The 14622-nt window shown below is 42.8% G+C and overlaps 4 protein-coding genes across 4 annotated transcripts; 1 reads left to right on the top strand and 3 right to left on the bottom strand.

Annotated features, from left to right (window-relative positions):
• Positions 1–3236: 3236 nt before the first annotated feature.
• Positions 3237–3632, bottom strand: LOC123989198. The gene has a single exon (XM_046289899.1). The coding sequence runs from the start codon at positions 3630–3632 to the stop codon at positions 3237–3239; it is 396 nt and encodes a 131-aa protein (XP_046145855.1).
• Positions 3633–4415: 783 nt separating this feature from the next.
• Positions 4416–7313, top strand: LOC114881487. The gene is made up of 5 exons (XM_046289898.1): positions 4416–4619; positions 4730–5092; positions 5190–5769; positions 5854–6180; positions 6262–7313. Exons 1-5 carry the CDS (start codon positions 4416–4418, stop codon positions 7311–7313), a joined length of 2526 nt encoding a protein of 841 aa, XP_046145854.1.
• Positions 7314–8156: 843 nt separating this feature from the next.
• LOC123989197 lies at positions 8157–10247 on the bottom strand. Its single transcript, XM_046289897.1, is given in 5 exon segments — positions 8157–8917; positions 9046–9560; positions 9562–9739; positions 9742–10019; positions 10093–10247. Coding segments are annotated over 5 exon segments (1887 nt in total).
• Positions 10248–10694: 447 nt separating this feature from the next.
• LOC114881428 lies at positions 10695–11132 on the bottom strand. Its single transcript, XM_029198229.2, has one exon. The coding sequence runs from the start codon at positions 11130–11132 to the stop codon at positions 10695–10697; it is 438 nt and encodes a 145-aa protein (XP_029054062.2).
• Between the last annotated feature and the right edge of the window lie 3490 nt (positions 11133–14622).

The raw sequence follows: 14622 nt of genomic DNA, 5'->3' as shown, positions 1-14622 counted from the left end.
AGCTCATTCATGAACAACTCTACACAAAGTTCAGAGCATGGAAGCATCAAACGCAAATTGTGTAACCGAGAGTGCAAACAAAACCGACGTGGCGTGCCAAGCTTACGCCAAATGGGCAATGACGTCCAAGGTAACACAGACGGGAGTGGATATACCCTACCACCGTCCCCCGTCACCTGATTTAAATGTCAAAATGCTACTTACGTGGTACTCGCCCAGAACGGGAACATTTAAAAGAGACCGGGGTACCCAAGTTACGGCAACGCGCCGTAATCAGAGAACCCAGACACCAAAGGCCGGGATTACTGCTGGGTCCCTCGGCAGAGGACGGCTGTGCATCGCCACCGGATCAGACAAGGCGCATGAGCCCCCGTCAGCCAAAGGGAGAAGGAGAGAAGAGGGTCCATCTACGTCGGAGGGTGCCGGTGCCATGAGGGGTCCAACCACGGCCAGCGTGCTGACCGGACTCCCCGGAACATCTAAGGCAGAGGACGAGGGGAGTTCCGTTACCATAGGAGAGGTCGGAGCCAACCCTGCCTCCGCTCGAGCATTATCATCCGAGTTCTACCCGGCAGAGACAAGCGACGATTCCTGGGAGCTGTGTTCAGAGTGTAATGATCTACACACAATGGAGATATCCACGGTGACGGCTGGAGAGGTCGATCCGACCCCACGCAGCGAAGACCCTCAGATACCTGTCCCAAGCGTAGACCCCGGCGATCCCCTGGGCCTGTTGAACCTGACTGAGGGGATGATAGACTCCTTTTTTGGTTGCTGAATCGGATACCCCGATTCCGTCCTAAAGACAGTAAAGTGCGTGCGTTTGATAATACAGTTTCGTCACCATTCGGCATAGAAAGTCCCCTTATTTTAAATACGTGAGTTTCCGTTGGTTCAGCTCGCCGTCCGATATGGTTCTGTTTTTTTTCTTTGCAAAATTTGAAATTTGGTTTATTACAATCATGTTTGCGATTTGCAATAATGACTAGTAGTTCATTATAAGTTTTTTTTTTACAACAAAGGTTTTCAAATTTTTTTTTGTTTTGTGTGCCCGCGTAAGGACTATTATAGATTAAAAGGGCAAGAACGCCAAGTTTTTTTTTGTTATTATCAACATATTATAAGTCTTGTTTTAACGAACAACGAAAGTTCTTATTTAGTTAGTGTCCGCATAGAGGCAACTGCGACTTAAAAGGCAGTTATGCCATATTTTTTGTTGTTGTTTGCGATCGTTTAGATATCGTGTCTTTGAGATTTTATACCCGCGCTAAGAGAATAAATTAAAATACATTATCTACTATAAATTGTTTTGACTAAAACTGTCATGAATGGGTGTGCGTCAAGGAAGACGAGTAGAAGTAAAGTTTTTTTTGGTTTGTTTTTTTTGTTTATATATATATACATCACTTGTTAATTCTGAGCTGTGTCATACACAGCCGCCAAGTTTCCATTAAAGACTATCTAAGTTTGAGTTAACACTATTAGTCTCATTTTTCTTCAAACAGGAATATTCAATTCCCGCTGGACTCCTCAATCGCCTGTCATTCATGTCATCTATAATCCACGTCACATTGCAGTACCTGCAATGCTCCTCATTAAAGGGAGGGGGCATATATAACCGTACAGATCCCTTTAGGTTACATACATAATATCTGAGTCACACGTGACCGAGAGTCCCTACTCTTATCCCCATAAGAGTGGGAATTAGCGACAACCTCGTTAGGCGCGTGCGTGCTATCCCCACTAGAACGCAGGTAATTTGGGGACCGGCGTGCCGATCGATCAGCGATCACTCTGATCTCTACGGTCAACTAGGCGACACGCGTTTAGAAGCACGTAATTTACATTAGCGAAACACGGAACATAATTCGAGTCAAACTGACTTTCGGGTACTTACAAGGAAAGGCCGCGAAGTGTCCCCCTTCGATTTTGATGAAACATCGTAAATTTGTTAAGCAGGTAAAAATAAGGGACACGTATTTTTTTATATCGGCTGAGACGCGACTTTAAGGGGTGAAACCACCCCTCAAAGTTTCGACCTGAAACTGCTATCTCGAAAACCAAAGAAGATACGTGAAAACTTCTAATGGGCGGATTTAATGGTTTTTTATATACAATAATATGGCGTTAACAGATTGCTGAAAATACCATTTGTTTATGACAAAAAAAATGTTCATAACATTATTTTACAACTTATTTAAATTTATGTAATGACAAAAAATGTAGAGCATTTTATTCCAAATCCATTGATATATATGTTTATGAAATTGCCTCCTACAGTTTCGCAGATTTTTATTGTTTATGTCTCGCGCGAATGCCCGCTGAGTCAGCGTGTGATACTTTAATCGTACCTGACGTTATACCGATAGTATTTATCCGCCTAAGTGGAAAACAACTATTTTTATAACATACAATGGTCAATCTTGTTAAATTTGTATTGCATGATATAAAATAATTAAAGTTATACATACTCGATGGTAGATGTATTAAATTGATAATTTTAATATGCAACAAGTGATTTGTATAACTTAAGGAACATACTCATGACAAAAATGATAATCATCGAAGAAATGCTTCAAACATAAAGGCTTTCGGCACCAAGCACGAGTAATAATAGCCTCATCACCACATACGTGACATCGTGGTTCATTATCTGCAGCATAGCAGAACTCCACGGGATTTTCAAAATGAGGTGGTCTCGATGATACATATCCACTTTTATACCATGAATATTTAATAAAATTTTCAAATCGCGGGGAAGAAAATTGATTATGAGCCAGCGACTGAAGTTTTAAAATATTGTCCCTCGTGTGAAAATTAATCTCGTAATGTAATAGGATGACTGTGTCCGAAAACCGGCGAACAAAATTTTGTTGTCCATTTTTTGCGAGTGGTCAGCTCGTTGAGATACTCTCGGTGCCATCTGGTCCAGAAATGTTGCTTCACCTTTTGGACGTGTTGTCAACTGGATAGGCGGTTCGATGGAGTATCTCTGAAATTTCTCTCACGCAAACTTGTCAAGGAGTCGCCGATCAAGAAATGAGCAGGTGTGAGGACCAGGAGGTCGTTTGGATCAGATGAAATTGGAGTGAGTGGACGAGAGTTCAATATGGATTCGATTTCAATAATTAGGGTGTTGAAGTTTTCAAAAGTGAACGATTCTGCGCCTGCAACGCGTTTCAAATGATATTTGAATGACTTCACCGCAGCCTCCCAAAGTCCTCCAAAGTGAGGCGTCAACGGAGGGATGAAGTTCCAGTTGATGGCGGTTCTGCGAGAAAGGTGGTGACCTTCTCGCGATGATCGTCGGACTGTAGTAGTGAGCGCAGTTCACGTAACTCGTTGTTTGCCCCAACGAAATTGGAACCGTTGTCCGAATACAGGTCCGTACAAAATCCTCTTCTAGCGATAAACCGTCTGAGGGCCGCCAGAAAAGCCTCAGTTGTTAATTCGCTGACGAGCTCCAAATGGATCGCCTTTACGGCGAGGCAGACGAAAGCTGCAACATAGACCTTGACCCGATTGAGGTTTCTATGTTTTCTTTCCTTTATGAAGAAAGGTCCGCAATAATCGACTCCCACATTGGTGAATGGCCGAGATTCCGTGACCCTGGCTGTAGGTAGGTTACCCATGATGTAATCCACAGGCGGTGGTTGTGCTCGGCAACAGCGGACGCAGGTCTTTATGACCTTCCAGACATGGTCTCGGCCGTCAATGGGCCAGTAGCGCCGTCTGACCGCATAAAGGGTGGCCTGAGTACCTGCGTGTAAATGAGCACGATACTCATTTCCTAATATCAATGGAGTGACTCGGGTCTTCGGCAGAATGATCGGGTGTCGTTGACCGAATGGCATGAATGAATTCTTTAGTCGACCACCGACTCGTAGAAGTCCGTCGCGGTCAATGAATGGATTTAGACGTCGAAGTCCGCCCTTTAATGTCTGGCCGTTGCCCGTTGTTAGTTTCTTCATTTCCTCAGTGTAGTGCATTCGTTGTATTAATTTTATTATGACATCATGAGCGTACTTCAGTTCCGAAGCTGTGAGTGGTCCCCTTGCCGTGTGACCAGGGGTCGGAAACTCTCACTGATTTTCTTGGCTTTTCAGTTTTAGTTCCCTGCTGACGGACAGTACGTAGATAGCGCTACTACGACGACAATCAGCGCCGCCTACATTGGCGTCGTTTGGCGTTGTTTGGCGTCGTAGCGTCATAGCATCATAGCGTCCATTTTGGTGGAGTCCAGTGGTGTTCTTAAACGTGTTTCCTATTAGTAACTGAGCATAACTGAGGTGATTCGTAAAATGGTCCAAGCGTGCTGCGTTTTAGGTTGCCCATCACGGCACGATGTGCCAAGCCATTGCTTTCCATCTAATTCGGAGCAGCTCGAAAAATGGAAAAACATTATTCCATTTAGAATGGATGTGTCGAGTCTCAAAGATTTTAAGAAACTCAGGATTTGCTATTTGCATTTTGCTGAGGATGATTATAAATTGGGATATGCACAGCGAAAATTAAAAGATAACGTTGTTCCATCATTGAATTTAAGTGGATATTCTGAAGAAAATCCCAGTATAAATGCATCAGTGCATGATGTGGCATCAAATATACATACACAACACGTAAGTATTGTTGCACTGTACAAAATATTATAAGCAGCACAGTTTACTGTTATAAAGAAGATTTTTTATTTATTATTGGTTAAAAAGTATAAGAGTATAATATATTTTAGAATATTATGGAAGATGTACATGAGGAAAGGAATGATGATGTCCTTACAGAAAATAAGAATATCTCTTATGAAGCTGGCCCTAGCGTAAGTTCTACACCCAAACGTAAGAGGCTTCAGTTATTACAGAATAATGATTCTGAAATCGATTTAACACCGAAGGCTGCACGGCTGTATAACATAGCGACACAAATTCGAAGAAAGCAGCTAAATGTATCCAAAACATTAATTGGGTACAGAAAAAGGTTAAGAGAAGCTCAGAAGTGTACTGAAAATACAGTATTTTTAAAGCTTATGTCTACTCTTTCTAAACCTCAACAGCTATTTCTTAGCATGCAATTTCGCAATTCTGAATATAAACCTCAAGTATGGCAAATTATATTTATATTTGCTTTTGTATTATATTTCATACTTTATTTTCATTAATATTTCATTTAATTACTTCATTTTTTTATTATTGTAGGGAAGAAGATTTACAATGAAAGAAAAAGTTCTTGCGTTGGCATTATACAAGCAGTCTGGAAGGTGTTACAGACTATTAGAAAGTATATTTCACCTTCCGTCTGCAAGATCATTGAGGCAGATCTTAAATAGAATTAATGTCAATACAGGGTGCAATCAATTCATATGTCGACAACTGCAGGAAAAAGGTACAACAATGAGCAGCATAGATAAAGTGTGTTGTGTAATGTTTGATGAGATGGCAATACAACCCCACGTTGAATACGATCAAGTATCGGACTGTATCGTGGGGTTTGAAGATTATCAGACTATAAGAACGATGAAATACGCAGATCATGCGTTGGTATTTATGATTCGAGGTATACATACCGGGTGGAAGTTCCCTGTTGCATATTATTTTACGGAAAATCAGGCAAGTACCGCACATTTAGTACAATGTATTACAGAAATAATACAGTCTGTAGTGGATAGTGGTTTCTTGCCTGTTGCGCTTATATGCGATCAGGGAAAAACAAACGTGGCTGCAATTAACCAATTAAAAGCAGACACAAGGATAAATATGCAGGACAAAGTAGAATATAGTAAGTACTAATGTACTACGGAGCAGTCATCCTTGTATGACATATGTTTATTTCTTTATTTTATTGTATTTTAATATTTTGTAGGTAACACTATCTACCTTGCTGGAGTAGAAATTTGTCCTCTATACGATCCACCTCACCTGATGAAGGGGATCAGAAATAATTTATTAACTAAAGATATAGAATTAGATTTTAAGAATGAAGGAAATGAACGGCGCTTTGCGCAATGGAAAATAATTGAACTGGCGTATAAAATGGACATCCATTCAAAATCTATATGTCGATTGATGCCGAAGCTAACAGATGAGCATATTTTGAAGCACAAAATCAGGAAAATGAAAGTTAAATACGCGACACAAATTTTGAGTCGATCTGTGGCAGGATTCATAGACCACCACACAAAATTTGATAGTAAGTGTTTTTTCTATTTTTTTTTGTACTGTTAAACTAATGATTATAGTGCATTTTTTTTAACATTTGTTTTACTTGTAGGCGGAATGGAGACAGAGATTGGCCATCTCCGAATGCCGGTAAAGCAAGGCCATGACACGGCGGAAATGGCGTTATTTTTCGACAGGCTATTCGATTCGGTTAATGGTCATTCGGTAAAGCCCGAAACAGAACTCCGGAGTATAGTTACCAGAAAATCCAACCATGGCGAATTTTGGGGTAGTGCAATAAAGAAGTTGTCTGAAATGCGCTTTGTCAGCATCAGTACTCACTGCCCTGTGCATACGACCCCAGTACTCAAACATTGGCAAGCAACAATTGGCGGGTTTCAAACCCTGTGGCAATTGTTGCAAAGATTAGGATTCAAGTACTTCAGGCCCAGATATTTAAATCAGGATCCACTTGAAAATTTTTTCGGGTGCATCCGCAGTTTAAATTACAGATACACGAATCCCACAGCAAAACATTTCAAAAGCAATTTTAAAACACTATTAGTCAATAATTTAAGTTCGAAAAATAGTTTCGGAAATTGCGAAACGATTTGCGATGGCAATTTGTTGTTAACACTTGAAACACTAAATACTGGCACTCCAAACCATAATCAGGAATATCCCATTGAAAACATGTTACACCAGAGCACACCAGGTAACTTGTTTCCAATTTTGGACAATAGAAACAGTTTTTTAAGCCAGACAAATTATAAAGTATTAAGACATCGATCAATTAGAATGTGCGCTGATTGCTGTGCAGCAGTATCAGAGCAGAATAGCAGCGTTCAAAATAACTTTAAAAAAACATATCAGCTCCTGCTGCAACATTTGCCAAATATTTGTCATACGCAGCAGTTAAAAATGCAATTGAAAACTATTTTATTAATTAATATTAATTATTCTTTTCATTGTACCAAACACGGCAATATTTTAACAGATATTTATGTCAATGAATTAGTCACTATCGTCGTAACGGCGTGGTGCAAATTTATAAACACTTTGCTAAAGAGAAGGCGAAGCATGAATACAACTACCCATATAATTTATATAGAAGCGATTAAAAAAGGCGAAAAAAATGTATTGCGCAGCAACAGGACAGTTTAATTTCATTCTAAATATATTATAATTTTCATACCATTTCAGATTTATTAATTTATTTTCCTATCCCTGCAGGTGGCTGCTTTAAATCACAGATCTATGATTTACAGATAATAAATCGGCTAAATCATAAATCTATGATTTTTAGCAGTCACTTTATGACTATCCAAAATTTAGTATTCTATATATATACATATATATATCATTCTGAGAAGTACTATATATATCAGAGACATATATAGTATACTTATATATATATATGTCTACTTTTAGTACATTCATGACGGATGGTTAGTAGATGGCGCTACAGTCAATGTTAGACTTCTTGTAGAGGGGAGTTTCCGACCCCTGCGTGTGACTGCGTTTCCACCGCAGGTAGTATGCGATGACCCTGATTAATCTTCCCCATGATGAAAATCGTTCAATGAAATTGATATCAGGACAGGTAGTGGTTAGGCAAACGACAGTTTTCTGCTCCGGAAGATCGTTTGGACATGAGATGTTTCCTGAAGGCCAATGTGTTTCCTCCTCTTGTAGCCACCTCGGTCCGTGGTGCCATATTGATGGTTGTAAGAACTCCTCCGGTGATCGGCCTCTGGAGATGATGTTTGCGGGATTGTCTGCGGTTAGGACGTGTCGCCAGTCTTCGATGCTCGTGTTGCTTTGGATTTCAGCGACTCGATTCGCGACAAAGGTTTTGAGTAGGTGTGGCGATGTTCTCAGCCAGTGTAATACTATGGCGGAATCGGTCCAATAGAGGGTGCGATTAATGGTGACATGTAGAGCCTTCTATGCTGTTGTGGCTAATGAGGCTAGGAGTATCGCTCCGCACAATTCCAATCGTGGAATTCATTGGGTTTTTAGCGGAGCCACCTTAGATTTTGCCAACAAGAGTTCAACCTGATAGTGCCTGTCCGCATTCCTTGAACGAAGGTAGATGCAGGCCCCATATGCTCGTTCGCTGGCATCACAGAAGCCGTGTAATTCGATGGATGTTGGTTCATTGATGAGTGTATTCCTATGAAACGTGACGTTATTTAATAAAGGTAATTGCGTACAAAACTGCACCCATTCAGTGTGTACGGTCATTGGCAGCGACTCGTCCCAATCAATCTTCATTGTCCAGATCTTCTGCAATAAAATCTTCGCGACAATTATAACTGGTCCGAGAAGACCCAAAGGGTCGTAAATTCGCGCGATGACAGAACTGATAGACCGTTTGGTAACGGATTTCGTGGGTGTAACATTGGTCACGGAATATCGAATTGTGTCATCGGTGGAATCCCAGACAACGCCTAATGTTTTTATTGTCGAGGACTCCCCCAGGTGAAGTCTCTTATTGATGTGCTGTTCGGGTAATCCATGTAAGAGTGGCTTGTGATTTGAAGCCCATTGTCGTATTTGTAGCCCGGCTGAACTTAATAGCTGGATCATTTGGTCTCGCAAGGCCAAGGTTCCCTTTACCGTTGGTGCTCCAGTTAGTAGGTCGTCTACGTAGAAGTCCCTTACCAGACTCTGCGCGGCATCTGGAAATCGGTGTCCTTCGTCTTGAGCCAATTGCGAGAGGCAGCGAATGGCCAAGTACGGAGCGGCGGATAGTCCAAAGGTAACTGTGTTTAGTGTGTATGTTTTCAAATCACCCGCAGGATCACGTCATAGGATATGCTGATATTTCCGGTCTTCGGGGCGGACTAGAAATTGTCTGTACATCTTTTCGATGTCGCCATTCAACACATACCGGTGACTTCGGAACCTAATGAGGATATATAATAAATTGTCTTGAACCTTCGGTCCAACGTGCAACGTCTCGTTAAGCAAAACGCCTGTTGTTGTTGCTGCGGAGCCGTCGAACACCACCCGTAACTTCGTGGTGTCACTGGAAGTCTTCGTGACCCCGTGATGGGATAGATAATACCGTCGCTGATTTCGTCGGTATCTTGTCTCTCTGACATGTGTCCTAGGTCCTGGTACTCCTGCAGTACAGACCGATATTGTTGCGATAAACCTTGGTCGTGCTGCAGCCTGCGTTCCAAAACGAACAGGCGTTTTAACGCCCTAGATTTGGACTCCCCAAGTTGCGGCAGCTTGTCGTTGAACGGGAGTGCTACTACGTATCTGCCATCGGGATTCCTGTGAATATTTCGTTGGAAATGCTCCTCGCAGATCCGTTCGGCGTCTGATAGTCGTTGAATTTGGGGTCCTTCTTCTAACTCACAGAAACGCGCCAAATCGTCCTGTATTGTCGTTGTCGCCTGACAGACTCCCCCCGATTATCCATCCTAGTCTGGTTTTTTGCAAGAACAAGTCTGGACCGTTGGTAGGTGATAAATTTATTTGCCCGACACTTAATAAGGACAATGCTACTCCGGCGCCTAATAATAGATCGACAGGTGCAGGTATATGAAATGTTGGGTCTGCTAATTGTATGTTTTCGGGATATTTATGGGCGCGCGGTCAATAGGTTGGTCTGGAATGAAGGCGGAAATCGTAGGTATCGTTAGGAAGGTCAATGTCCGGTTGTACGTGTTGGTTTTAGATTGAATTGTCGCTGTAATTGTATGCTTTGACATTGTGGTCATAGTATTGAGTGCTCCGATGGGAACTGAACACCTTCCTAACGGAATGTCTAGCCTTTTGGCGAGGGTCTCGGTCATAAAATTGGTCGAGGCGCAAGTGTCAATGAGTGTCCGACAAGCGACAGGTTGATAATACCTGTTCAAGATATAGACCTGAGCGGTCACTAAATGGTCTTGCGTAACGGCGTCGACTACGAAGGCCTTATGACCGCTTATTCCCGTCGCAGCTTCCGGTGTTAGTCAAATCGGCTGCCGTGTTGTCTCCGTCGACTGGGAAGACTCTGTCGCCCTTCGCGAGGTGGGTTCCGCGGTTGTGACTGTTTGGTGGAGTAGCGTGTGGTGCTTCTTGCGGCATATGCGACATGTGCCGTGGTTGCAAGCGTCCGCGTTATGGCCGTCCCTTAAACAATTGTGACACAACGAAGCTCTCCTTACAGCTGCGATCCTGTCACGGACCGACGAACCGTGGAACCGCTCACAGAACCAAATGATATGGTTTCTGTCACAGACAGGGCATCGCCTAGGTGGAGCTGGCATGTGTTGCCTGTCGTTAGGTCTACGGTCCTCGTACGGGTGCTGGCGAGTCTTAGTGGACAGGAACGCGTGGCCTCTCGACGGTCGATGTTTCGGGACCCGTGGATTTCCTGAAGGACCCGCTCCATGAGGTTCAGCGGTTGGAGCTGCCCTTGTGATTGATGTTCGCGCACAATTAGCCCGTTTCTCAAGGAATGCGAGGAGATCGGTGTATGCTGGTACCGTCCTTTTGTCCTTGAGCGCCAGTTCCCAATGCCACAACGTGTTTGAATTTAATTTAGATAAGATCATTAGATAAGATCATGGATAGTAGAAGACTATTCCATGATATTACATTTTCGCCTAGATTCGTCAAAGCGCGTAGATGCTGGTTCACGTTATCTACTAAATCGCCCAGGGCTTCTGGTGTATCCTTCATCAGTTTTGGGATATCCCGCAACGCGTTGCAATGGCCCAATATGACGCGACGTGGGCAGTCGAATTTTTCGCGTAATAGTTCGATTGCATCGTGATAGTTCGCGTTGGTGGTGCTTAACGCCTGGATGCACGCCGCGGCCTTGCCGGTCAAGGTTGAACGTAAATATTGAAACTTCTGTACCGGTGTTAAATCTTCGTTTCGATCAATCATTGACGTGAAGATGTCGTGAAAGGATGACCATCCTTCTATTGTCCCGTCGAAAGTCGGCAGGCGCATCTCGGGTAGTTTAATGGCCATCGGTGCCGGTACGGTGGATGTGGGGGACGGATTTGCGGCGCGTGTCGTGGAACCCGTTGGTTGTCCATTATGCAACAGACGATTTGCCCTGGCTATTGCGGTGTAATAGTCGTTTTGGATTTGATATCGACGCGGTTCTTCCGATTCGTCGAGCTCTTCGAGGGCAAATTGAAGGTCGTCGAATTTTTTCCAGGTCTCAGTTAGGCCGTTCAAATGAATTTACAATAAGAACGAATCGTGTGATTCAGATTCCTCATAATAGTCGAGGAAGGTCTTCAGAGATGAAATCTGACCGAGGATGTGACCCCGTCTACGCCGCAAGGTATCGATGTTCGATCCGCGGGTGGCGGGTTGCGCGTGACTTGAACTCGCGGAGTTGTTAGGCATTGTGATGCGTATGAGGAGATAATTTGACGGTGAAACAAATTAACGATCCTACCTTTGTCGTATCAGATTGTTCGTAACGTGACTTAACTCGTATCCAAATCCTTTCCAGCGTGTAGCCGTTGCGATGAGACCACTCTTGTCGTGGAATGCTCGGTGACAAGCCGTAACTCGCTTCTGTTGTTGTGGGTGGCTGAGATATCGTCCGAGTATCGCCACTCACTAAGTTTTCTGTTTGTTGCACTCACTGTGGCACTTAATCCAATTGTGACACTGAGTTGCACTTAGTTTGTAATGCACTGAATTGCACTGTAATCCGGATATCCGGCTCGAAGGACCAATGTTTCTCAGTACGCGTTCGCGATGTTATTAGCCGATATTGTTCTTTAGCCGGTTAACACCACCACGAAGTTTGTACCTCCTTAAGACCAAGTAAGATATTAAGGATAATTCGACTAAATCTATGTTTAATATGATATTATATTATAATAAAGTCTGATACAAATCTAGAATTGTGACACAAGCGGCTCGGTGCCTATGTGAATTTACTCGACTGGTCGGAGAATCGAAGGATCCCGTTGACTCTAAGTTCAAGTTATTATTTCACGGCTCGAATCTGACAAGGGACTGAATCGATAAGACTGAGTGAACTGTCTGAAGACTCGTGTTCGAATGAATGTCCGTGTCAAAACGTCCAGCAAGAAGCCGCAGAGAGGTAGTCCGACGAGGTAGGCGTTGACCAAAAAGGGCCAATTAGTAAACGTTTTGAGTTTAGCTATTGGCGATAGGCTGAAGTGTTTAGCAAATCAGCTCGCCGGACATTTCCCATGTAAGCTGCCGGAAAACCCAGCAGGCTGTGATGCACGTGTAAGTTTATGACCCGAACCGGCAGTGACCCAGGCGCGAGCGACAGTCGGCTCAAGACCCTTACGTTTGGGCTGTATCTGAGGTATATGGTCAAGTCACCGGTGGTGCCTGGGTATGCAGCTTAGATGGTTCGGGACCCCTTAGGGTTTTGTTTGACTTGGTTGTTTTGTGCATCACAGGGGGTCCTGTTTATGACACGGAATGAAAGTTTGATGTTCTGCAGAGTTAATCTGACAAAAAGGTTAGGCGTTCGTTTAGGCCAGCTAGATAACTGTAGAAAAGGTGAAAGCACCCGTAAAAGATTGTAAACCGCTTGTCGCGAGTTTTGTGGACAATACGAGTTCTAAAATAAACGTCCTCAGTTTTAGAACCTTATCCTTAGAAATTCTATTTTCTATTTGGAAATTCCGAATTCTTGAATAGCAATTGCCCTAATACGTGACAAAATATGACTCCGACCAGTTTAGTAGATTTCCGTGTAATTGTGAGTTATATTATTGAACGTGAACGATCGTACTTCTAAATTAGTATAATAAACGGTAGGTTATTCGTTCTTTTAGTTGTTAATCCTTGCCAGGTAGGCTGAATATATTGAATAGGCTTAAGTTAAATTGCAGTGTGTTTGTTACCGTCGGCAAGAAGACCGTATGGTTGTTGATTGACAATGATTGCTATTGTGTATTTGACGGTTGTATTTATAAATTCGCGATGCTTGCGCAACACGGTGCAAAAGAAAAGAAGACTTTGCATTGAAGACGAGGACGATGCGGATGAGAAAAGAATGCTATAGAACAGCGAAGAAAGCACGGAAGAAAAGAAAAACTCTACAGAATTGTCAGCGTGACGGAAGAAGAATAGGGATTGTCCCAGAAGAGGAAAGAGTAGGATGTTCAAAGGAGAAGACAATGCGGCACAGCTGCAAAAACCGGCTGCTTCAGAAGAGAAGAGGTGAAGAAAGAAGACAAACGGAGAAGAAAGATGACAAACGGAGAAGAAAAAAGACAAACGGAGAAGAAAGATGACAAACGGAGAAGAAAGAAGACAAACGGAAAAGAAAGAAGACAAACGGAGAAGAATGAAGACAAACGAAGAAGAAAGAAGTGGTTAGGACGCTGCAGTTAGGACGAAGAAGAGTACGCTCTGAAAGACTGAAGCAGGAGACAGAAAAGAAGAAAAATGCTACAATATGGAAGGGAACACGGCAGAAGAGGAAAGAAGAGAAGAAGCTCCATAGCAGCGAAGATCGTAGATGCCAGGTTGTTGTTTTTGGTGGAGATTTATTTCTGGATAGTGGAGAAGAGAAGTGGAAGCTACAGAACGGAAAAGGAAGCTGCGGAACAGAAGAGAGGAGGCTGCAAAACAGAAGAGAAGGCCGCAGAAGAGAAGAGGAAATTATAGAACAGAAGTGGATGCGGCAGAACAGAAGCCAGTGCAGCTGGAGAGAAGGGGACGCAGCAAAATAGAAGAGAACGTAGCAGAACACAAGTGGACGTTGCAGAATCATCGATGGCAGCATAAGAGACAGTGGCAGTAGCAGAAAAAAAAGACAAGTATCTATTCCAATTTTATTTCAGTCTTTTTTATTTTTCTCTTTTTTTAATACTTATTTTTGTGTGTTTCAGGAGTTCAGATTGTAACCGTACATTCGTACAGTTACATAGTATAGTACAAAGTAGTATCAGGAGACTCGGTAGAGTCTCCACGCCAAGTAGTTTAGGCCGAAGACTGGTCCGCCGGCGACAGCGAGACTCTACCGAGTATATTATCCCGAAGCAGAGCGTTTTGAGCGTTATGCAAAAAATAATTTGCTGTTACAGAAAAAGTACGCAACTGAACTTCATTCTAATAACACAATCTGCTTCGGCTTGTCTTTCTCTTTCTTTTGAGCCCAATAACACCTCAATCATTTATTTAGGAGATATTAATTGTTTTGTATCGATAAATTTCGATCAGTTTCATTAACACCTACGTCAGCATGGATTACACATTTTTACTGCTAGAGGCGCCGTTAGCGCTGTGGGTTGCGTTACGCACATGCGCCGTTACTGATATTCGCGTTTGTTCAACATCATAGCGTACGATACTCTAACATAGACATATGAAATATAGACGGAGCCTTTCTACGAGGTGTAACTGATAATCGCGGTAAGGGGGGAACTCATCTGATTTCGACTATTTTCGTAAGCGCAGACTCGGGTATGTTCGGCTTTTCGCATCCGTACGATGAGTTGCATTGAAC

The sequence above is a fragment of the Osmia bicornis genome, unplaced genomic scaffold, assembly GCF_907164935.1.
Source record: "Osmia bicornis bicornis unplaced genomic scaffold, iOsmBic2.1, whole genome shotgun sequence".
In the NCBI taxonomy this organism is placed as follows: Eukaryota; Metazoa; Arthropoda; class Insecta; order Hymenoptera; family Megachilidae; genus Osmia; species Osmia bicornis.
This window is presented reverse-complemented; position numbering and strand designations above follow the sequence as displayed.